The sequence below is a fragment of the Vombatus ursinus genome, unplaced genomic scaffold, assembly GCF_900497805.2.
Source record: "Vombatus ursinus unplaced genomic scaffold, bare-nosed wombat genome assembly UNPS02008548.1, whole genome shotgun sequence".
NCBI classification, from domain to species: Eukaryota; Metazoa; Chordata; class Mammalia; order Diprotodontia; family Vombatidae; genus Vombatus; species Vombatus ursinus.
The window spans coordinates 1-23,012 of NW_020948326.1; the positions used below are offsets into that span (position 1 = coordinate 1).

Sequence of the window (23,012 nt, forward strand, 5' to 3'; positions counted from 1 at the left end):
CTTCCTTCCTTCCCTCCTTCCTTCTTTTCTTCCTTCCTTCCTTCTTTACTACTTCCTTCCTTCCCTCCTTCCTTCCTTCCTTCCTTCCTTCTTTCCTTCCTTCCTTCCCTTCCTCCATCCTTCCTTTCCCTGTCTTCCCCTCCCTCCTCCTTCCTTCCTTCCTTCCTTTCTTCCTTCCTTCCTTCCTTCCTTCCTTCCTTCCTTCCTTCCTTCCTTCCTTCCTCTCTGTCTCCCTCCCTCCCTTTAAGGACCCTTACACCTCTATATGATCCTAGGAGACTAGGTAACAACAGGTTAACAGGGTGAGAGCCTTGCTTAGAGCCCCCACGCTCTCTGTGACCCATTCCGCCACCTTGTGGTGGAAACCTGGAAATGCTGGTGCATGGATTAGATGAGGTCATTCCCAAGACCGTTCTGGGAGCCGTGGCCACTTTCTGAGGCTGAGCTAGGATGGAGATATTGGGCAATCTTCCCTGGGCAGCTCCTTTTTCGGTTAATGATTCATCCGTCCCCACATACGTCACTCTAGGTTACTCTGGCAAGGGAAATACTACCCCCTTGCAGGGTCATGGGGTTTATCTGTGGAAGACTGAAATGTTGACTTACTCATCTTTTTTGAGAGATGGCGCAAAGTGCAACGTCAAGAGAACTGAGCCCACAGCTGGGAAGACCTGGGTTTGAGTCCCTCTCTGACCCACCCAATGGCTGGGTGACCCTGAGCTGGTCAGCGCCCCCAGGCAGCTGAGGAGATCTCACAGTCCTGGAGCAGGTGCTAATGTTCTTTGGTTGGAGAATGTCTGTGCTTGGAGCTACAGATATTGACACAGTCATGGTCCCTGTCAAAAAACAAGTAAAAGCCAATGTGTGCCCTTCAGCCACAGCGTAGGCATGAGCTTGATAATATTAAGAATAACGATCATGCATGTAGACTTTCAAGGTTTTCCAAGAATTTTACTTGATCCTCACAGTAACCCTGTGAGGTGAGTGTTGCAATTGTATTTCAACCGCATGGAAACTGAGGCTCACACAGCAAAGCTAGTTAGCATCTGAGGTGGGATTGTGGACTTAGATCTTCCCAACTCCAAGGCCAGTGTTCAATCTGCTACTCCAAGCTGCCTCTCAGTGGAAGCATTCAAGGTGCTCAACTGAGCCCATATGCTTGGTAGCTCAATAACTCACATTAAACTGGTTTTTAAATTATAGGATGGGGGGCATTCTGGGGTGGTGAACAGAGAGCCACACTTGTAGTCTGCAAGATCTGGGTTCAAGTCTTACCTCAGACACATAGTGGTTGTGTGACCCTGGCCATTTCACTTAACTACCCAGTGCCCTAGGCAAGACTCTTTCCACCATGAACTGAAGATCAGATGCCACCTGCATTGGTAGTGGGAGTTTTCTCATCTGAAAATTCCTTTTACCATTGAAACCATAATTCCAGGGCCTGTCCTATGCATCGGTTGCTCTTAGAATCCCCAGTTTTCTTCAAAGCTCGGCTTAAGCACTGTCTCCTCCATGAGGTCTTTCCTGATCCCCCTCAGTGCCACACCCCCAAGCCTCTTATTATTTTTGTGCATATTTATATGTGCCCATAGTATCACCCTCAATAGCACGTACACTCCTTCAGGGCAGGGGCTATTTCTTTTGTGTTTCTGTATCCGTAATACTTAGCCCTGTATGGCACACAGTAGGTACTTAAAGAATACATGTACATTGATTGCCCATAGTAAGCATTTACTGTATTGACTATCTGTTAATCAGGCAGTTTCCTGAGTCTGGAGGGAAGTTTTCACAGAATTGAGGTGGTATCAGGGTGGGGGAATTGGGAGTGAAAGTCTAAGGCTGGCCACCTTCGGAATTCGGTCACTTTAACACATGTAGCTTCTTTTTGTACAGCTTCCTCATCTATAAAAATGAATGGCTTAAGCTGGGTTCTCTCTAAGGTCATTTCCAAACGTGTCCTGTGGTTCTTCATAATCAGGTTTTCCCAGAGACGTCCCCAGAGGCTGTGCACTCATTGTCCCGGAATATTCAAAAATAGAATTTGCTGGTGTCTCCTTGTTGCTAAAAATAAGCACACAAGAAAATAACCCTACACCATAGAAAAGGAAATTGAGGCTGGTCACATGTCTTGTGCGTGGTGTGGTGTGGTGTGTTTCATACCAAGAGAACAGGGGCTCCTTGGAAAATGTTCAAGCCAGTGATTTCCTTCCCTCTGAAATCTTTAATATGAAATTAAAATAGAAGAATGTTCTTTATTAACAGATTTTTCATATGAAAATGGACTTGATTTTTTTTCTCTTTTGCTCCCAAATTTCATCTTTGGAAACTTCATGTTATTTCTTTAGAGTTGGAATAATGATACAGATGAAGAAACTGAGGATCAAAGTGGGGAAGTGATTGTCCCTAGACTTTCTAGGTCCCTTCCATCCTACACTATCTAGTAGCACCCTCCTAGGAGCATTTTGGTGCCTGTTTAATCTTGGCCTGACTTCATGAAGGAGAGTGCAGCTACCTTTTCCTCTAGCAGTGAAAAGGATGAAAGGCGGTGCCTGGGAGCCAGCGTGCAGCCACAGTGACTGGTGAACCAAAATGGTGCCTCTTTTGGTCCTAGGGAAATGGGAAAGATGGCAGCAAAGGGGATGGGCAGCATTTCCCCTCGAGTTTCCGTCCTCCATAGTTCAGCCTCTTGCCTAATTTTAAGAAGAGAAAATTACATGAATAAATTGTAGTAGCTGGGCTCTGTGAGATTCCTGGTGACAACAAGAGCTGAGGAGAATAGTTTAGACACACCTATGTCCTTGCAGACTTTATAACCTGATTAGGCAGCTAGGTGGTGTCATGGATGGAGTGCAGAGCTTGGTCAGGAAGTCTTGAGTTCAAATCTTAACTCAGGCAACAACTGTATGCCCCTAGGCAAGTGTTATTTAACTCGGTTCCTCCTCTGTAAAATGGAGGTAATAATAGAACCTACCTTATAGGGTTGTTGTGAGGATCAAGTGAGATAACATTTGTAAAGTGCTTGGTGAATCTTAAAGAGCTATAGCTACACTATTGGTGCCTGGGTCTGGGCCAGATAGCAGTTTTCTTGTTCAGTGTTTTTCAGTTGTGTCTGACTCTTCATGACCCGTTTGGGGTTTTCTCGGCAGAGATACTGCAGTCATTTGCCATTTCCATCTCCAGCTCATTTGATAGGTGAGAAAACTGAGGCAAACAGGGTGAAGTGACTTGCCCAGGGTCACATAGCTAGTAAGTAACTGAGGCTGGATTTGAACTCGGGTCTTCCTGACTCCAGGCCCAGCACTCTATCCACTGTCCCACCTAGCTGACCCAAAAGAGTGATAATAACAGCTAATTTTTATAGATTTAAAGGTTTGCAAAATACTTTACAAATATTATCTCACTACCACAACCCTGGGAGGTAGATCTTATTATTATTCTCACTTTACAGATAAAGAAACTGAGGCTGAAAGAGGTTAAATAACTTTCTAGTAAGTGTCTGAGGCGGGATTTGAGTTCAGGTCTTCCTGACTCAGACGCCAGCACCGTACCCACTTTGTCCCCTGTCGCTCTACTCTTCTGCGGTCCGATCAAACCTGGGAAACGCTGTTCAGTTTGGAGCAGGGGGGCTACATTTTAGGCAGAACATTGAAAGGCTAGAGAAAGGTTTGCTCATGCAGAGGAGGCCAACGGGCTGGAGATGGGCCCTATGTCCGTGCCAGAGGAGGAGCATTTGAAGGAACGTGGAGAAGAAAAGGCTCAGGGGAGACATAAGGGCTGTCTACAAGTATTTAAGGGCACCATGGATCCAGAGCTGGAAGGCCATCTCGTCTACCTCCTCCCATTTCACATATGAGGAAACTGAGGCTCAGGTAGATGGAGTGATTTCCCAAGATCACATAAGCAATAGAACTAAAGGCAGGATTTGAACCCAGATCCTCCAGCTTCCAAGTCATTCGTTCCCTGCTGCCTAGATGGATCTTGCCTATAGAAGGCATTCACTAAAAGTGGGATGAATGAATGATTAGTTTAAAGATGCAAAGGTCGGAATCCCTCCCTTTACCCCCAGTCGTCACTCACTCGGATCTGCCAACCATCATGGAATCTCAGCGCTGGAAGGACCACAGAGAACATCTACCCCTACAACCTCCACAAGTTAGTGAGTCAACATACATATCTTGCCTGCTTACTGTGTGCCAAGGATTGTGCTGAGCACTTGGGATACACAGAAAAGTCAAAACCAATCTTGTTCTCAAGGAGTTTAGATTCTAACAATATGCATTCATTAAGAACCTTCTATGTGCCAGTCAAGTCAATATGCATTTATTAAGTGCTTACTGCATAGGCCAGGCACTGTGCTAAGTCCTGGGAATACAAAGGAGCTCAACTAGTTCTCACTAGAATGAAGACATTAGGGACAGGTTAAGAGGAGGGGGCAGCCGATTCCATCATTTCATTTTAGGAATTTTGGGGACCTTGTTTTGCCCTCAAGCCTTCACTTCCAGCCTTCCATGAATCAGGGGAGACATGACTTCCTGGCCTGCTAAGCCCCCTCTTCTCTAGCCCTCTCAGTCTGTTCCAGGTGGAATAGAAAGGGTAAGGGAGCGTCCCAGACACCACAGAGCTCTTAGGAAAATGGTATTGACTCTGGTGGCTACAAAGCTCAGCCTCATCTGGAGAAGTCGATTTCTCTGAGTGAAGGCGAGCTCCTTGGGCCCGTGAGGCAATAAATGGTGAGCGATTGAGCAGACATTGATTGTTTGATCGTCCCTGGAAGTTTATTGTAAGTGAATCTGCAGTCCGTGTTCTGGGGCCTTCCCGGAATCTGGGCTATAATTGGAAAGCAGAGCGGCATATAGAAAAGCAATCATTCTGCCTTGCTGCCAGGAGAAAATAGCAGGTTTGATATTTATATTCTGACAGTTCTGCTGGTTGGAGCCCTCGTGGACGGGGAGGATGCTTGCACTGGCATGAGGGTAGCTGCTGGGGTGTTGCGGTGGACGGATGCTTGGGACCAGAGATCCAGAAAAGCAAAGCCTCGTGGGCCGAGGTAGGTGAGGCTTCAGCAGGTCAGAGCACAAGAGCTTGGATCTGAAGGTGGAGGGGGCTGCTGAAGTCATCCCGTCCAACCCCACGATTTTACAGAAAGAGAAACTGAGGCCCAGAGGGGAGAGCTGACTTACCTGGGGTCTCTCTAGATGCCATCTGAATCCTTTCCTTAATATTGTTGTTGTTAGTGCCAGAGAGCTGTGTTCAAATGTAGGCTTGAACCCTAGAAGCAACAGACTTTTTTCCCCCATCAAAATCATGGACTTCCTTCCCCTTGACCTGGATTCAAGCCTTGATTCTGGGGCATGAGAGCCCTGTGACTTCAGCCAAATTACATCATCTCTCTGGCCAGATGGAGGTTTGGATTAGATGACCTCCAGGGTACCTTTCAATTCTAAGTCCTCCCCTTTGATCCTTCCCATTTTCACTATCTAGGAATAAGATCGAAATGTACTTGGTGGGGGTGTGTTCATGAGCAGAAGAACCAGAAATTCTCCTTTTTGTGAGGCTGTTAGTTTTCTTTCGTTCACCCATCCATCTAGCCATCTGTCCATTCATCTGTATGCCACCTGTCCCTCCATTCATCCGTGTGTCCCTCTATCCGTCCATGCATCATCCATCCATTTATTTATTTTGTGGTGGTATCACTGTTTTGTTGATACATTTTATCTTGAAACAAAATACATACTCCAGCAAATTCATAGCTAAGCACTAGCACATCCCCACCTGTGTCCCTCACCTCATAAGGCTTTCTGACTGACAATGAATGGTAAAGCATTTAAAATCCTTACTATGTGCCAGCCACTATGCTAAGTTCTGGGTTTACAGATGCTAACGGGAGATAGCTCTGGCCCAAAAGGGACTGACATTCTAACAGAGTGGTGCCTTTTGTGGAGGCATTTGATCTGGGGAGTCCTAGAGATAATGAGTGAAGCCACGTGACAGATGGATGTCACTTTCCAGAAACAAAGGTAGCATCGGTTTCATTACTAGCACCTTTTTGTCTTTACATCCCCAGAACTTGGCACAGTTCCTGGCACATAGGAAGTGCTTAGAATTCTACTCATTGACTCCTGTTGGCAAGAGGTTGAAATGAGGGTAGTGGTGGTTAGTTATTCAGTCTGTTAGTCAATAAGCATTTATTAAGCACCTAGTCAGTCAGTCAATAAGCGTTATTAATGACCTACTATATGCCAGGCTAAGTGCTGGGGATACAAAGAAAGGCAAAAGACAATCCTGCCCAGGAGGCCCTCACAACGTAGTGGGGAGACAGCATTCAAACAGCTATGTACAGACAAGCAGGACTCATGCTTTAAGGAGGGTTTAGCATAGTCTAGATGACTTCCTGAGGATTCATTTAAGTTTCTCATTCTATGAAACAAAATTCAGTCTAATCATCCCCTCTTTAGCTGTGTCTGATCTCTGCAGAGCTCTGTACTAGGTGTCATCAGGGAGAAAAGAAGGTTTGAGAAACGTGGCTGTCTTCTAGGGACAGAAACTCGGTTGTTTGGCCTCTCCATTAATGCTCCATTGAATGACGATAGCCTGGAGCGCGGGGCACTTGTTGCTGGCTTCACTGCCGGCACACACCTGCCTGCCCTTCCCTGCAGGTGCATCGGGCTTGGATTATAATCTTACTTTCACACAATAGGATGTAATTTGGCCAAAGTCACGGGCTCTCCTGCCCCAGAATCAAGGCTTGAATCCGGGTCAAGGGGAAGGGAAGTCCATGATTTTGAAGGGGGAAAAAAGTCTGTTGCTTCACAGGGTTCAAGCCCACATTTGAACACAGCTCTCTGGCACTAACAACAACAATATTAAGGAAAGGATTCAGATGGCATCTAGAGAGACCCCAGGTAAGTCAGTTCTCCCCTCTGGGCCTCAGTTTCTCTTTCTGTAAAATCATGATGACTTCCTGGGCCCAGGAGTGATTCAGTGTCCATATAGGTCTTACAGATATAGAAGGGACCTTACTGGACACCCTCAATGTACAGATGATAGAACTGGGGGCCAGAGAGGTGGAGTGATTTGCTCCAAGTCACTCGGCTTGCAAGCATCTGAGTTGAGATTTGAACGTTAGTCCTACACTCTACCCACTACTTGCCCAGCTTCTTAGCCCTTAGCTGTCCTTCAGTGACAGCCTCCTGGGCTGGCCCTTACTCGCTTGGGGGAACCTGCTGGCTAGGGTCCTTTCAAGAGCCCAGGGCTATCTCTAGCCCCTGGTGAAGCCCATGGAGGAATGGCAGAGGGAGTTTTGTTGCCTCCAGGTAGGACTATGGGAAAATGCCAGCTCAGTTTGTAGTAGCTTACGCTTTCCCTAGAATATTCCTACCCCATATTGGCCACTGAGCCCCACTGACTTACCTTTGTTTACCCTCATTTTTCTGCTGACTTGGTATACCGTTATTAATCTTTTAACTTTGTACCACCCTTATTTGATTTTTTGTTTTGTCAAAAGATTATTAAAATGTTCAGCCCTGGGCTGTCCAGATACAATCGTGATGTTTGGTGTCTGTGTCTGAATGTCTCTTGATTAAACAAGTATTACTGGAGGCAGCCTGGCATAATGGCTGGAAAGTTTGCCTTAGAATCTGTAAGAGCTGGGTTCAAGTCCTTCCATTGGCTTTGTGACTCTAGGTATGTCACTCAACTTCTCAGTGTCGGTGCTGACTTGCATTGATGGAGGGATTTCCTCATCCTGAAGTTACCTACCCCAATGAGATGTTAGGTCCAGTTCCCATCTGTCAGCAAGTACTGAGTCTATTTTTGGACAGCATTAATACTTAAAGAAATCCTTCCTTGCCTGGAGTTATTCAGGAAATTTCTTCCTTCTATTCCTTCTTAGTCGCTTCCACCAAGTTATGTCCAGGGGGAGATCTCTTCTCTAGCTACAAAGCATGACCACCCATGAAATATTAGAGTTGGAAGGGGCCACAGCGTTCATCTAGTTCAACTTCTTCATTTTACAGAGGAGGGAAATGAGAACCAGAGAGGGGAAGGTACTAGCCCCAAGTAGCACAGCTCATTAGAAACTAGACCTCAGGTCCAGCCTGCCAGTTGAATTCTCTGTCTATTGTACCAAACTGATTTGGACTATTGTGTTGTGTGTAGCGATCTTTTTTTTTCTTTTCCGTTTCCATGTGGGATATTTTTGTACTATTTTTTGCTATCGTCTTCACTGCTTTTTTGGGGAACTCTTCCTTTAGTTCTTCCCCTTACAGATGCTTGATAGAGTGGTGTGTATGCAGTGGTGCTTGCTAAATGATATTACCTGAGTAAGGCCCCCATGACATAGATCCCTCACGTCTGCCCTGTAGCCCCTTTGCTGTAATTGCTGGTGATTTCCTTATGGACCCCCTCCAGTCTCTTATTTAGATAGTCCTGCCATCTGCCTTGGGCTGTTTAGTGTAAACAAAACTATTGAACCATTTTAGGGTGTGGGAGTGTGTGCGGTGGGCCACACCTTCACACCTTCCTTTCCTTGGATTGTGTGATTTCCTCTGGGGTATATATGGTCCAGTGGGTAGGGATCAGCTCTCCTCTCCCAGCCCTCCCCCTCCCTTTCATTTCCTGAAAGTGATCTCTCTCCACCTTAAATTTCTTTGAAATGTCAGCCATTATTTCTTTTTTTAAGTTTTATTGATGTTTTGTTTTTACATTATAAGCAAAGATTACCTTTGCTTCTCATGTAACAAAGTATAGCAATTGAGTAAAACTAATAATGCAGTGAGCTCATCTGAAAGTAAATGCAACAGTCCACATCTGTAGCCACCCCTTCTATTTTTTAAAATTGTTTTTTTAAATGAGCTGAAATCCATTTTCTCTCCTTCTCACCCTATTGAAAGAAAGAGAAAAGAAAAACAAATTCTTTGTAACAAATATGCACAGACAAAGCAAAACAAATTACCTCATTGAAGGAATGTGAAAATAAGTGTGTTTTGTTCTGCCCATGAACTCCATCAGCATGTTTCTTCATCATCGTCAGTTATCACCGGTCCTCTGAAATCATGGATGGTCCTCATTCTTACAGCTTTCAAACTTGTTCGTCTTTACATTGTTGTTATTGTATAAACTGTTCTCCTGCTTCTGCTGATTTTCATGCTTCACAGATTTGTAGGAGTCTTCAACACTGTTCATTCTTCATGGCTAATGTGGAAATGTTTTGCATGATTTCATATGTATAATGAGTATCGGATTTCTTGCCTTCTCAATGGGTAGTGGAGGGTTGGAGGAAGAGAATTTGGAACTCAAAATAAAGATAAAATTTAAAAATCCACAGAAAAATAAATAAAATGGGGATGATTCTAATAACTCTAGTACGTACCTCATTTAATTAGTGGTCATTTGGACCATTGTTTTCACATGACTATAGATAACCTGAGTTTCCTCCCTTGAGAACTGCCTGTTCATATCCTTAGGTCATTTATCCATTGGGGAATGGCTCCTTTTCTTGTAAGCTTGAATTAGTTCTTTATATATCTTAGACATGAGACCTTGCCACAATGGCAATTTCCCTAGTTAATTGTTTCCTTTTTTTTTTTTGCTTTTTGCTAGGCAATTGGGGTTAAGTGACTTGCCCACAGGTCACACAGCTAGTATGTTGCGTGTTGTGTGTCTGAGACCACATTTGAACTCAGGTCCTCCTGACTTCAAGGCCGGAGCTCTATCCACTGCACCACCTACCTGCCCCCAAAAGCTTGTTTTCTCCTTCACACTATCTTTTTATTTTTTTTTAAGGCAATTGGGGTTAAGTGACTTTGCCCAGGGTCCCACAGCTAGTAAGTATCAAGTGTTTGGTCTGAGGTCACATTTGAACTCAGGTCCTCCTGACTTCAGGGCCGGTGCTCTGTCCACAGCGCCACCTAGCTGCCCCAATTGTTTCTCTTTCAATCTTAGCTTTAATGGATTTGTTTGTGGAAAAATTTGAGTTTCATATAATCAAATGATCTATCTTCAGTAAATCTCTCTACCTCTTGTTTGGTCATAAATTTTCCTTCTATCCACGGATCTGATTGGTAATTTTTTTCCCGATTTTTCTAATTTTGTTTATGATATACTTAGGTCATGTATGGACTTGGAGCTTATCTTGGTGTAGGTTAAATTTCTTCCATACGGCTGCCTGATTTTCCCGGGAGTTTTTGTCAATTAGTGAGTCTTTATTCCATTATCTGGGACGTTTGTGTTTACTAAATACTAGGCTACTAAATATATCTACTTCTATAAGTTGAGTACCTAATCGATTATACTGATCAACCTCTCTATTTGTTATCCAGTACAGAAGACTCATATTCCTAAGTTCATATCTGGCCTCAGACACTTACTAGCTGTGTGACTCTAAACGAGTCACTTATCCTCGTTTGCCTCAGTTTCCTCATCTGTAAAATGAGCAAGAGAAGGAAATGGCAAATCACTCCGGTATCTTTGCTAAGAAAACCCCAAATGGGGTCACCAAGAGTATGACATGGCAAAAACAAGTAAACAACAGCAACCTAACCGTTTAGAGAATTATTGCTCATGGTATAGTCGGAGACGCTGCTAAGCTCCCTTCATTCCGACTTTTCATTATTACCTATGAGCTTTTTTGACCTTTTTTGCGTCCGTGTAAATTTCATTATTTTTTAGTTTTGTAAAATAATCTTTTGGTAGTTTGGTATTACCTTGAATAAGTCAACTAATTTAGGCAATATTGTCATTTTATTTCATTGACTCACCCTACTTGGGAACAATTAATATTTTTCCTGTTATTTAGGTCTGTCTTTATTTCTGGAAACAATGCTTTGGAGTTATATGTGTATAGTTTTTATCTTGGTAGGCAGACTTAATGTATTTTATACATTGTATGGTTATTTTGAATGAGCTTTTCTTTCCGTCTTTTCCTGTTGGATATTATTGGTATTATGTAGAAATTCTGATGATTTGTGTGGATTTATTTTACATCCTGCAAGTTTGCTGAAGTTATTGTTTCAACTAATTTTTAGTTGAAGAGAGTTGTCATCTTACCCGGTGATCACCCCACCTCTTCTTTACTTAGTCTTCTTCTTCCCATTTCTTTCTCATGTTCTGTTGATGTCGCCAGTAGAATCTGGGTCAAATAGAAGTGAGGGCTGAGGAGCAGTGCATTCCTAGCCTTTGAGGCCAAGATTGGTTTTAGGAATTAGATTTTGGCTGGATTTTACATTGTTTGCTTTTGCATTGTTTGTATTCATTTCATTGCGATGTAGCCAACTGAGGGGCTGAAGTACTGGGCTTAAGCGTCAGGAAGACCTGGGCTCCAACCAATCTCCAGTCCTTATAAGATGAGTGACTCTGGGCAAGTCAGTGAACTTCTCTGGTTAATTGACTTGGCACCTTCCTAAATCACAGATTGAGAGCTAGAAGGGACCACAGAGGTCATCGGGTCCAACCCTCTCATTTTGTAGATGATGCCACAGCTAGGTGTCCAAGAGAGGACTTATCCACTGTCACAAGCAGTTACAAATGGCATCTGCGGAGAGCATTCTCACAACTGAAGTCCGTGTTGCTGAAATCACAGTTCCTTCAGTGGACAGAGCACTGGACCTGGAGTTAAGAAGTCCTGAGTTCAAATTTAGACTCGGACACTCATTAGCTGTGTGACTCTGGGCAAGTCGTTTAACCCTGTTTGCCTCAGTTTCCTCAACTGTAAAATGGGAATAATAACAGCACCTTCCTCCTAGGGTTGTTGTGAGCTCAAATGAGATAATGATTGTAAAGTGCTTAGCACAGTGCCCGGCACATAGTAGGCGCTTAATAAAGACTTATTCCCTTCTCTGCCTTACTGGAATATTGTAATCATCACACATTGTTGTTCTGGTTCTGCGTGGCTTCGCATCAGTTTGCATCAGTTTTCCCAGGCTTCTCTGTATTAGTTGTACCGGATTTATTCATATTCTGTAATGTGATTATTCTACCCTTGTCAATGGGCACCATTTTATTTCCAGATTTTTCTTTTTTTTGATAATGCTATAAATACTCCCATAATTTCTCATGCTCCTTGGTCTGAAGGACCTTAGCTCTGTGGGCTGAGCCCATCTGCCTCGTATGAGAGCCTTACTAGGGGCCTGATCTTCTTCAGGGCAGGGTCTATGCCACTTTTTTCCTCTTTTTATCTCCAGCCCCAAACACAGTGCCTTTCCTGGAGTGAGCTCTTAATGAATGTCTACACAGATGACTCAAAGTTTCTTTATATCCGAATCTCTAAATCCCCCTAGGTCAATCTGGTCTTGACATGGAATTGCTGAAGCAAAGAAGTTTTATTCTACACTCCCCAGATCCATCTTCCCTTCCCTTCTTTTCCTTCCATTAGATTGTAAGCTCCTTGAAAGCAGGGATGGTCTTTTGCTTCTTTCTGTATATCCAGTGCCTGGCACATAGTAGGCATTTCATGAATGTCTGACTGATTGATTGATTGATTCATAGCCCTAGGGTAGGACAGCTGATAAAAGCGTTTTACTTCACTGTTAATAGAGCTGAGTGATCTGGAGGCAGGGGCGTGAATTCTCAAGGAAGTGAGGAGGGGTCTTCTGGGGAGCTGTTTACAGACCACCCAGAGAAATGTTATTGACCAAATGGTGATGGATCCTTCACCTGCTCAGGATCCTTGCCTCCAGGACGCAAAAGCTCTGGCTCCATTTTGGAGATGAAACAAGACAATGATGGCTGCGTTGTCTCTACGCTCGACCAGGGACCTTCTTGGCCCCTCAAAGGCCACACCAGCCTTTTAGAATTCTTTACTTGCTGCCCACATGCTCTTTTGTTGGTGACTTTTTCTTAGTTATGGATCAGATGTCTTGTTTTCTTATCCGGATGGGAGGTACCCTTGCGCTCATTTCTTTCTTTCTTTCTCTGCTCAGATCAGCTTTTGAAGTGATTGAGAAAAGGTAAAGACAACACATTCCGCTGTCTGAGGAGGAGGGTAGCACACAGCCGAATAAATGCAGGTATGTTGATTTGCTTATTTCTATATGGATAATCATGATAATGATATTAGTAATATTTCTGTAGTCCCTTAAGGTTTGCAAAGCACTTTTCAGATGTCTTCTCATTTGACCCTCACATCAGCCCTGTGACATGGGTGCCATTATTAGCCCCATTTTACAGATGGGGAAATTGGTGCTGAGAGAGAAGTTAAATGACCTGCCCAGAGTCTCACAGCTAGGAAGTGTTTGAGCAGGATTTAAATTCAGATCTTCCTAACTCCAAGTCCAGATTTCTGTCAGCTAGTGGTCCAGTGCACAGAGTATTGGGCCTGGAGTCAGGAAAACCAGAGTTCAAATATGGCCTCTGACACTTACTAGCTATGTGGCCCAAGGTAAGTCAGCCTCAGTTTTCTCTCCTCAGTTTCTTCATCTGTAAAATGGGGCTATGGGGAGTTGGAGTAGTACAGTGGATAGAGCTAGTCTTGGAGTTTGGGAGACCTGGATTCAACCCCACTTCTAACATATCCAAGCCATATTACCCTGGGCAAGTCAATTCATTTCTCCAAGACTCAGTTTCTTCAACTGTAGAACTGTAAAGTTGTAATACTTCAAATGAGAGTGGTGCAGAAAAGAGAGTAGATCTTGGAGTCTGGATGACCTGGGTTCAAATCCTGCCTCTGACTCCTAATAGCTGTGTGACCTTGGGCAAGTCACTGAAGCTTCTCCAAGTAGCTCTCTGTCTGAGATTATAAAGTGCACAGTAGGTGCCCATATTACGCTATGCTAGGGACAGGGGAGGGGAAAGACTCAACACAGAAAAGTCAATACATCACGTAGACAACATGTTGCCCAGTAGTTTCCAGAAAGAGAAAGCTCCAAAGACTGGCAGAAAGGTCAGGAAAAGCCTTGCTTAAGCGCTTTTTCTTATCTGATTATATTTTTGGAGGAGGAAAGTTGACTTGTGCCCACCTCACCCTCTCAGGGACCTTCTTTGAAGGCATTACTGGGATTTTTCCAGCGGCCTCAGCAAAAATGAATCCTGGTGGTGGAGGGAAGCCCCCTGAACTGAGCATCTTGGCCTGGGCTCTCCCATGGGCATTAGCTGTTTCTTGGGGACCCCGTCTGGAAGCAAAAGAGTACCTCAAGAGGAAACCAAAGCAAAGGGGAAGGCAGGCCCCGGGCTTCTGGGACAAATGTACCTTGGGGGTTTTTTCTTCTCAGGGGCAGCAAACAGCAGCCAGGCCAGCGTAGGAGAGCTGAGCCTGCCTCAGCCTCCGGTCACGGGACTTACTGAGGAGGAGCAGGGAGGGAAGGGTCCCACGGTCAGAGGATTCAGGATTCAGGGCTAGTGGGGCCTAAGCACATATTAGATGCTGAACAAATGCCTTTGGTTGGAATTCACTCTTACTTGGGAGGCAGGGAGAGGACCCCAAGGCTTGCTCCACGGATTCCTTCTGGCTTGTCTTTCTGGAGCTATGAGCCTCTTATAACTTTATGTAATGTCCACTTCTCTTCCCAAATAGTATCTAAATTTCAAAGAGGACTGCAATGCCATGGCGTTTTGTGCAAAAATGAGGAGCTACAAGAATAATGAGGTCAATCTGGATGTGCTGGAGCCTGGGGTGGAGGTGGTGTTCTATCTGCCCGATAGGAAACCCCTCCACTTGCTCAGTGGGGACTATACCGTGGAAGACCTGTGCATCCGAGCCGCTCAGGAGTGCTGTGAGTATTCCCAGCCCACCCCCAACCTAGCTGCAAACTGGGGCACCTAGGCAGCACTGCAGCCCTGGGGCTGGAGTCCAGAAGACCTGAGTTTAAATCCAGTTTCAGATACGTACTAGCCGTGTCACTTAATCTCTGTGTACATAGAAGGAGGATGGTGTGAGAAGACTGAAAAGTTGGAAAGGCCCAGGAATGTGAAGGGCTTTAAAAGCCCAAGGATTTTCTATTTGATCTTGAAGGTGATAGGGAACCATTGGGATTTAGTGAATAGGGGGATGATGTGGTCAGAGCTGGACTTCAGGAAGACCACTCTGACAACAGAGTGGGCGATAGGCTAGAAGACCAAGCAGCAGGCTCTCCGGCATAAGGTTGTGAGGGCCCGCACCATGCAGGACACAGGGATGCTGTTAATTAGCAAAGTTCATTGTCTGTAAATATTCACAGAGTATTATTTGTTAGTCAAATGAGCGTAAACCTGGCTGTCTAATGGTTTCATTCTTCACACTCACTGTGTGGCATTCTAGTTGGATGCCTCAGTTTCTCTGTCTGTAAAATGCTGTAAATGTTAGGGTAATGAAGTCTACCACATATCAATTTCATGGGCATAGTAAAGTTCTTTTAAAATTATATATATTTTTTAATCAGTGAAAATCCACTTCCCTGAAAAACAGGGAAAAGAAAAAAAAGACAAAGAAAGAAAAACAAACCTGTTAACAAACACATATAATGAAGCAAAACAAATCCCCAAATTGGCTGTGTAAAAAAAAAAAAAGTCCCACTCTTCAGTCTGACTCCATGGCTTCTCTGGAAGGAGCTGAACAGCCTACTTTACCATGAATCCTTCAGAATTTTGGCCGGTCAGTGCGTTGATGAGAGGTCTTCAATCTTCAGAGCCGTTTGTCTTTACAATATTGCTGTCATTGGGTGAATTGTTCTGGTTCTGCTGACTTCTTTCTGCGTTAGTTCATCCAAGTGTTCCCCCACTGTCTCTTAAGCCGTCCGTTTGTGATTTCTTAAAGCACAGTAGTATTCCATTACATTCACGTACCACAGCTTGTTCAGACATTCCCCAATTGATGGGCACCTCCTCAGTTTCCAATTCTTTACTATCTTAAAAAAAGCTGCTATCAATATTTTGTGCATGTGAGTCCTTTTCCTCTTTCTTTGATCTCTTTGGGGCAAGGGCCTAGGAGAAGTGTTACTGTGTCAAAGGTTATACACAGCTGAGTAACCTTGTGGGGCATCATTCCAAATGGCTTTCCAGAATCGCTCAACCATTCACTACTCCACCAATAGTACCATTAGAAAGATTTACTGCATTTTAAAAAAGACATTTTAAATTTCACGAAGAGCATCCGTTTCATTTATTGCTTCTTTAATTTTTTGAAAAGCGATGTGAGTGCCTGTAAAGCACTTTGCCCACTTTAAATTGTTAGATAGATATTAGTTAGTATTATTTCCTATGTATTACTGGAATTTCCATCTCTATGTTCCACCTGATTGACTTGGTCTTCTCGGCTGTGTGTTAACCCTTCCTCGGTTCTTCGTGATGCAGAAGGTAGCTGGGAGATGTAGTGGAGAGAGCAGGCAGGAAGACCTGGGTTCAGATGACCCCCTGGGGTCTTTGGGCTCTGATGCTGAGTAGGAATTATTCTTCACCTTGTTTGAGTCATGGACCCCCTGGGCAGGCAGCCTGGTGAAGTCTATGGACCCTTTCTCAGAATCATGACTTTAAATGCACAAAATAAAATGCATAGAATGACGAAGGAAGTGAATTATGTCAAAATCCAATTGTCAAGCTATTTTAAAAACAAGTTTCCCGGAGCCTAGGTTAAGAACACCTGCTCTAATCTCACGATCCTTGTGACAATCCTGTGAAATAAATGCTATGGTATTGTTATTAATAATAATTAATAATTATTATTATTTAGAGATGAGGGAGCTAAAGTCAAGGGAGGTGAATTGAAATGCCCAGGGGTCACACAGCTAAAGCGTCAGAGTTGGGATTCAAACACAGGCCCTCCTGCCTCTAAATCTCGCTCTCTGGCAAACCCAAGAATGAACAATCCTCAGTTGTTTAAATTGGGGATGTGCACTAATTTGGGGACTGCCTTTCGATCAAATCAAACTACAATTAATAATTGATTTATGCCAAACCTTCATTTTCTCCCTCTATGTTCCAAAAATCCAAGTGATTTTCATTCTTCAGTAGGGAGCGAATGGGAAGAAGAATGGAATGATGTGAGTGAGTGGGAGGCTGTCTCAGCATCGTAGTTTCGGGCGTCTTGATGGTTATTTTTTCACCCCTCTTGCTAAAGGGAAAATGGCGCCTGATTTTGGGAGTGGAGAGCAAGAAAGAGGAGCAGAGGAGCAGATGAAGGAGGGAGAAGGGAGAGGTGAGGGAAGGCTACGGGACCAGCTTCATTAAACATGCATCCTCTAGTTAGGCGGCCGCTAATGAAAACCATTTAGGATAAATACACTGAGTACTTAAGAAACCTATTTATTATTTATGCTGAGAGATTTTAATCACTGTCAAAAGTCACTTGGGTTGGTGTTTATTCTAACACACACGCCCTTCACCGCTGCCAGGAAATTTTTTGTGTATGTGATGGATGAGGCAGTGTGTGAGCACCGGACGACAGTGTGAAAACCGACGTTTGGAAGGATGGTGAGGAAGGGTTTCCCACCTCCTTCAGAATTTATTTCTCACATTTCTAGAGAACATGAAGTTTTGCAAAGTGGTTTACACCCATCATTCCATTTGACCCTCCCACCAACCCTGAGCTCAAGGTGCTATTGTCATCCCCATTTTACAGGTGAGGAAACTGAGACACAGAGTATCTTGTCTGTTGTCACACAGCTAATAACCAGGCATCAGGTACTTTGCATGGGCCAGCCACAAGGGATGGGGAGGTGAACTCAGCCATCCTTCCCTTCCCCCAGGAGCTTTCAACCGCAGAATCTCAGAGTGAGTAGGGACCTCAGAGACTACCTAATCCAACCCTTGCCTGACCGAGAACTCACATTACGGCATCACTGCTAAGAGGTCAGTTAGTCAGTCAGCTAGCATTTATCAAGCATCTACTATATGCCAGGAACTGTGGTGAATGTTGGGTCCTCCAGCCTCTGCTCCATGACGTCTGGGGAAGGACAACCCCACCACCTGCCGAGGCAGCCAATTTGGCTTTGGGACACCTCTCATTGTGAGGATGCTTTACCTGAAGTTAAGCCTAAGCCCGCCTCTTAGCAACTCCCCTGTCCCCCCCACTCCCAGCATCTATTGCTTCTAATTCTACTCCCGGGGTTAGACAGAACAAATCTAATCTGTCTTCCCCATGATGGCCTTCAGATAGTTGAAGACAGCTGTCATGGTCTCTTGGAGTCTTCCTAGTTGAGACTAAACCTGCCTATGGCATCATTTTCAGTTTTCTCACCATCCTGAATAACCTCTTCTGTGCATACTTTAGCTTCTGCCTCTTAAAAATGGGTCACTTGATACTGAACAGAATACTCCATATGTGCTTTGGTTGCTACAGAGTCCCTTGGGGGGTCTTACTTACCTCCTTATATTTATACCTTTGGATTCTCTTGACACAGCCTAGGGGAATATTAACTTTTGTTGATTTTATGTCACACTGTTAACTTAAATTGAGCTTTTGGTCCACTGAGGCCCCCAGATCTTTTTCACAAGAACTGTCGTTTGGCCGTACCTCTGCCATCCAGTACTCATGAAGCTGACTTTTGGAACCTGTGTAGAACTTTGCATTTATCTCTATTAAATTCCATCTTACTCTATTTGACCCATTGTTATAAATGGTTAAATATCTTTTTGGGTATTGATTTTGGTCCTCTGGGTTTTATCTATCCTTCCAAACTCTGTGTTATCTGCAAGTTTGATCAACATGCCGTCTCTGCCGTTCATAAAGTCATTAAAAGAAATGTTCAACATCATAGGGCCAAGCACAGATCCCTGGAGCTCTCCATTAGAGCTCATTTTTCTAAGTTGATATTGACCCATTAATGACTGTGCTTAGGGATCAGCCATTTAGTCAGTTCCAAATTAACCTATTTATGCTTGTCACCTAGCCTACCTTATGCACAAGCATACTATGAAAGACTTTCAGCCAATCAATCCAAGCCTATTATGTGCCAGGCACTGTGCTAAGTGCTGGGGATACAAAAAGAGGCAAAAGACAGTCTCTACCCTCAAGGTCTAATGGGAGAGACAACATGTAAAGAAATATACATATACATGCATGCATACATACACATATATGTGTGTGTGTGTATAACTTTATTAATGCTTTATTGAAATCTGAGAATATCCATCTGACAGCATTCCTGTAATCTACTAGTCAATAAAGGAAGTGAAGGGTGTCTGAAATGTCTTGTTTTTGATTGCATAAGGGTTCAGAAACCGTCCCTTTGATTATGTATCCTAGAATTTTTTCAAGAATCAAAGTGAAGTACACTGATCTGTGGTTGGTAGATTCACCCTCTTTCGTTTCTTGACTATCAGGCAGCATTTGCCTTCTCCCATCGCTTGGCATATCTCTCGTTCTCCAAAGGTCTTCCCCAGATCACCAGTGGCGGCTCAGTAATTGTACCCACCCACTTTTTAATGCAATTACTCCTGTTTGGAGGCTTGCAGATGTGGAGGACAGCTCCAAGTTGCTTACTCATCAACTATTCTTGGTCTTTCTTCCATTCAAAGAAAATTCTTTTTGAAAAAAGACAAGAGAAGCAAAATTACAGGTGGATAGTTAGGTTCAGACTTCATTGTATTTCCTCCTCACCCTCGGAGCGGACCTATATCGTGGGGCCACTTCTTGTGGCTTTAAAAAGCCCCTCAAACCCTACTCACTAAGGATGGCACAGTTAGGTTGACATGCGCATGAATGATTGGCACAGGGGCAAAAGAGACCCTCAGAGCACAATGAGATGGCGGAGGAGGAGCACCCCAAGAATAGGAGGTCGTTGGTGTTGGTCTATGGAGGTTCTCATAGTGTTAACACTTAGGTAGGTAGAGCAAGTTTCATCGGCCTCACTTTATAGATGAGGAAGTGGACCTTTAGAGGGACTGGGTAACTTGCTCGAAATCTCATAGTTAGTGATTGAGACAGACTTTGAGCTCAGGTCTCCTGAGTAGTAGATGGTCATAGGATTTAAAGTTAAGACAGACCTCAGAGACTATCTATTACAACTCCTTCTTTTACAGATCAATCAATAAACATTTATTAAGCACCTCCTGTATGTCAGTTGTTGTTCAGTCATTTTTCAGTTATGTTTGACTCTCCGTGACCCCATTTGGGGTTTTCTTGGCAAAGATACTAGAGTTCTTTGCCTTTTCCTTCTCCAGCTCATTTTACAGATGAGGAAACTGAGGCAAACATGGTTAAGTGACTTGCCCAGGTCACACAGCTAGGGGGTGTCTAAGGCTGGATTTGAATTCAGGAAGATGAGTCTTCTTCACTCCAGGCCCTACGCTCTATCCACTGTACCTCCTACTTGCCCCACAGCACTGACACTTTTTTCAGGCACTGTGCTAAATGCTGGGGATACAAAAAGAGGCAAAAAGACAGTCCTTGCCGTCAGGGAACCTACAGTCTAATGAAAGAGCAACATGCAAACATATATCCAAATTAAGGAAATGGAAAGGAGTACTAGAGCACATTTCTCTCTCTGATGAATTCCTGACCTTTTCCCTAGGCATCTCTCCACTCTGCCACAACCTCTTTGCCCTGTACGATGAGAAGACCAAGCTGTGGTACGCCCCGAATCACTGCATCAAGATTGAAGACAAAACGTCGCTGAGGCTGCATTATCGAATGAGGTATGCAGAGTCACTGTTGTGGCCCTCTTGGTTCCAGACCTGCAGAATCACTTGATATCTGGCTTAAGTGAAGGCTGGATCGATCAATCCATCAGGCAATTGGCAAATATTCGTGAAATGCATACTCAGGGCTAGAGGGAAAAAATGAAAGTCCTTGCCCTCAGGGAGCTTATATTCTATCGGAGAAAACATGTCTACTAATAAGCGAATAGAAAACATGATTTGGTGGCAAAGATTGGTGTAGATGTGGAGATTTTGTCAGCATGGATAGGGGCGGTTTTTTAGGCTGAAAAACACTTGCTTGTTTGGCATGGGCTGAAGGGAATAGTGATTTGGGGCATGCATTTCAGAATGGCTCTAGCCCCTGGCAGCCCCTTTTCCCCTTGTAGGAAATGATCCAGAGTGTTGCTCTTGGGAGTAGAGACAAAGGGACAGATGGGAGAGATGAGGAGAAGACTAGCCTTGCCATGATGGGCCCCTGACTATACTGAGTATGGAGAACCCTTCTCCTAAAGGACTCAGACAGCAGGAAGGATGAGAAAGGTGTTGGTCTGACTGGCCCTAGCCAGACTGTGGAGTGGGAGAAATGTTGTTTTGGGGCCTCCCCTGGGGAAACCCTCCTTCTTCCCCTTCGTGCCTCCCTCATCCCTTTCCCTGAACCTAGGGCCTCCTATTGCTTCTGCTCTAGACTAAGGTCTCTGTTTATTTTCCTATTACATGAGGGGAATAAGCTTTTTATGGTCAGGATCCAGGTCTCTTACTCATCAAAAAAAAAATTTCCCAGTATCACTTCTCCCTCCTCACCCCACCCTATTGCCCCCCCCCCCACACCTCAGAGGCTTTGTTTTGTTTGTCTTATTTAATCTGGACCTGGAAGGAACTCCTGGTATGGGGACCCTCTTCACCTCTACAGATGTGTCAGTCATCTATAACGAGTCCTGAAGGGTCTGGGGCAGCGAGGTTTGCCCCAGGTCCTGGGCTGGTTTGAATGCCAGGTCTTTCTGAATCCAGGGCCAGGCCTCTACCTGACAGCATCTGATTCAAAGGAGGTGTTACCCCACTCAATTTAACTGCCCCCTTCAGAAGGTTCTCTGCAGAGGCAAAGACAGCAAGGACAGTCCCTGCCCTCGAAATGCTGGGTCTCCTCTTCTCTGGTGGGCTGGGTGGGGCAGGGCGGGGTGGGACACCTACATGGAGAAGTCAGTACAAGTGGTCAGGAGGGCTGGAGAATGCTAACAACTGTGCCCAGGACTACAGAAGAGAGGGCTTCAGAGGGATGAAACATCTTCCAGGCATGCTGAGTAAATGAAGGAAGGAACGGTGCCCAGGCGTGCTGTCCCGCCTCCTCCACCCTCCCCCACTTCTGCCTCCTTCATCATAACCTCCCCAAGTCCGAGGCCTTACCGGCTCTTTTTAGAGAGAAAGAGGCTTGATTCTTGCTGGACTGAGAAACAGACAGTTCAAATACTAGTGGCTTAGTGTGTTTTCCCCTTTCAGGTATACCACATTTGCCTTTTAGCAAGGGGTAACTAATAAGAGGAAATGGAGGTGTTGTGGCAGGGTGGGTGGGGGTGTGTGTGTGTGGGGCATGTGTGTGTGTAGATGTGTGTAGGTATGTGTGGATGTGTATGTGTGTGGATGTTTGGGGGGAATATGGATATTTGAGGGTGGTGTGACCCTTCTCAGTTAGGCAGAAGGCTGCTTGATTCTCCCACAATGCACTGCACTGGCTAGCCCCATACTGATTTGCTTCCCTAGGCACCTGAAAGAGGTTTGGGTTCTAAAGAGATGCCGCCCACACAAATTGTCCTGCTGGTTGATACAGAGGCCTTGGCTTCTCTGGCAATCTCTTCAGGAGTTCGGCTTGGTCAGTGGCTGACATTTATGCTTTTTCTACCTCATTTTGGTAACAGATCCTAAGACTAGCTCTGTCCCTGGTCTGAAGTGGACCAGCCCATAGAGCTATGAAGTCTGGGCATTGTCTGAGAACCTGCTGTCCTGAGTTTCCTTCTTTCTTTCTCTTCCCTCCTTTCCTAGCCTTCCTGCCCTCCCTCTTCCTGCCTCCGCTTCCTTCTTCCCCTGCCTCCCCTCTCTTCTTCTTTCCCTTTTTCCACTCCTCCCTTCCTTCTTCCCCTTTCTTCTTTCTCTTCCCTCTGTCCCCCTTCCCTCCTTCCTCCCTCCTTTTCTCTTCCTGCCTCCGCTTCCTTCTTCCCTTCCTCCCCTCCTTTCTTCTTTCCTTCTTTCTACTCTTCTTTCCTTCCCCTTCCTTCTCTTTCTCTTCTCTCCCTGTCCCTTTCTCTTTCTTATACTCCCTGTCTCTGTCTCCGCTCTGCTTCCTTTCCCTTCTTTCTCCCGCCTTTTGTTGAGTTCTGTTGTTTGCGCATCGCTGTGCCACACTTTCTAGGGCATACTTACTGGCTGTTGCTCCCACACGAAGCTCCATTATCTATCTCTGGACCTTTGCCCTGGCG

The 23,012-nt window shown here is 44.7% G+C and overlaps 1 protein-coding gene across 1 annotated transcript in view; it reads left to right on the forward strand.

Moving 5' to 3' along the window:
• Nucleotides 1-4,929: 4,929 nt before the first annotated feature.
• The window catches only part of LOC114034208 (tyrosine-protein kinase JAK1-like), a gene marked incomplete at its 3' end in the record, with an annotated part of 28,743 nt that continues 10,660 nt past the window's right edge, over nt 4,930-23,012 (forward strand). The window contains exons 1-4 of the mRNA XM_027849809.1: nt 4,930-5,047; nt 12,918-13,004; nt 14,507-14,705; nt 20,418-20,541. Coding sequence (XP_027705610.1) covers nt 12,999-13,004; nt 14,507-14,705; nt 20,418-20,541 — 329 coding nt within the window. The remainder of the gene's footprint in view (nt 5,048-12,917; nt 13,005-14,506; nt 14,706-20,417; nt 20,542-23,012) is intronic.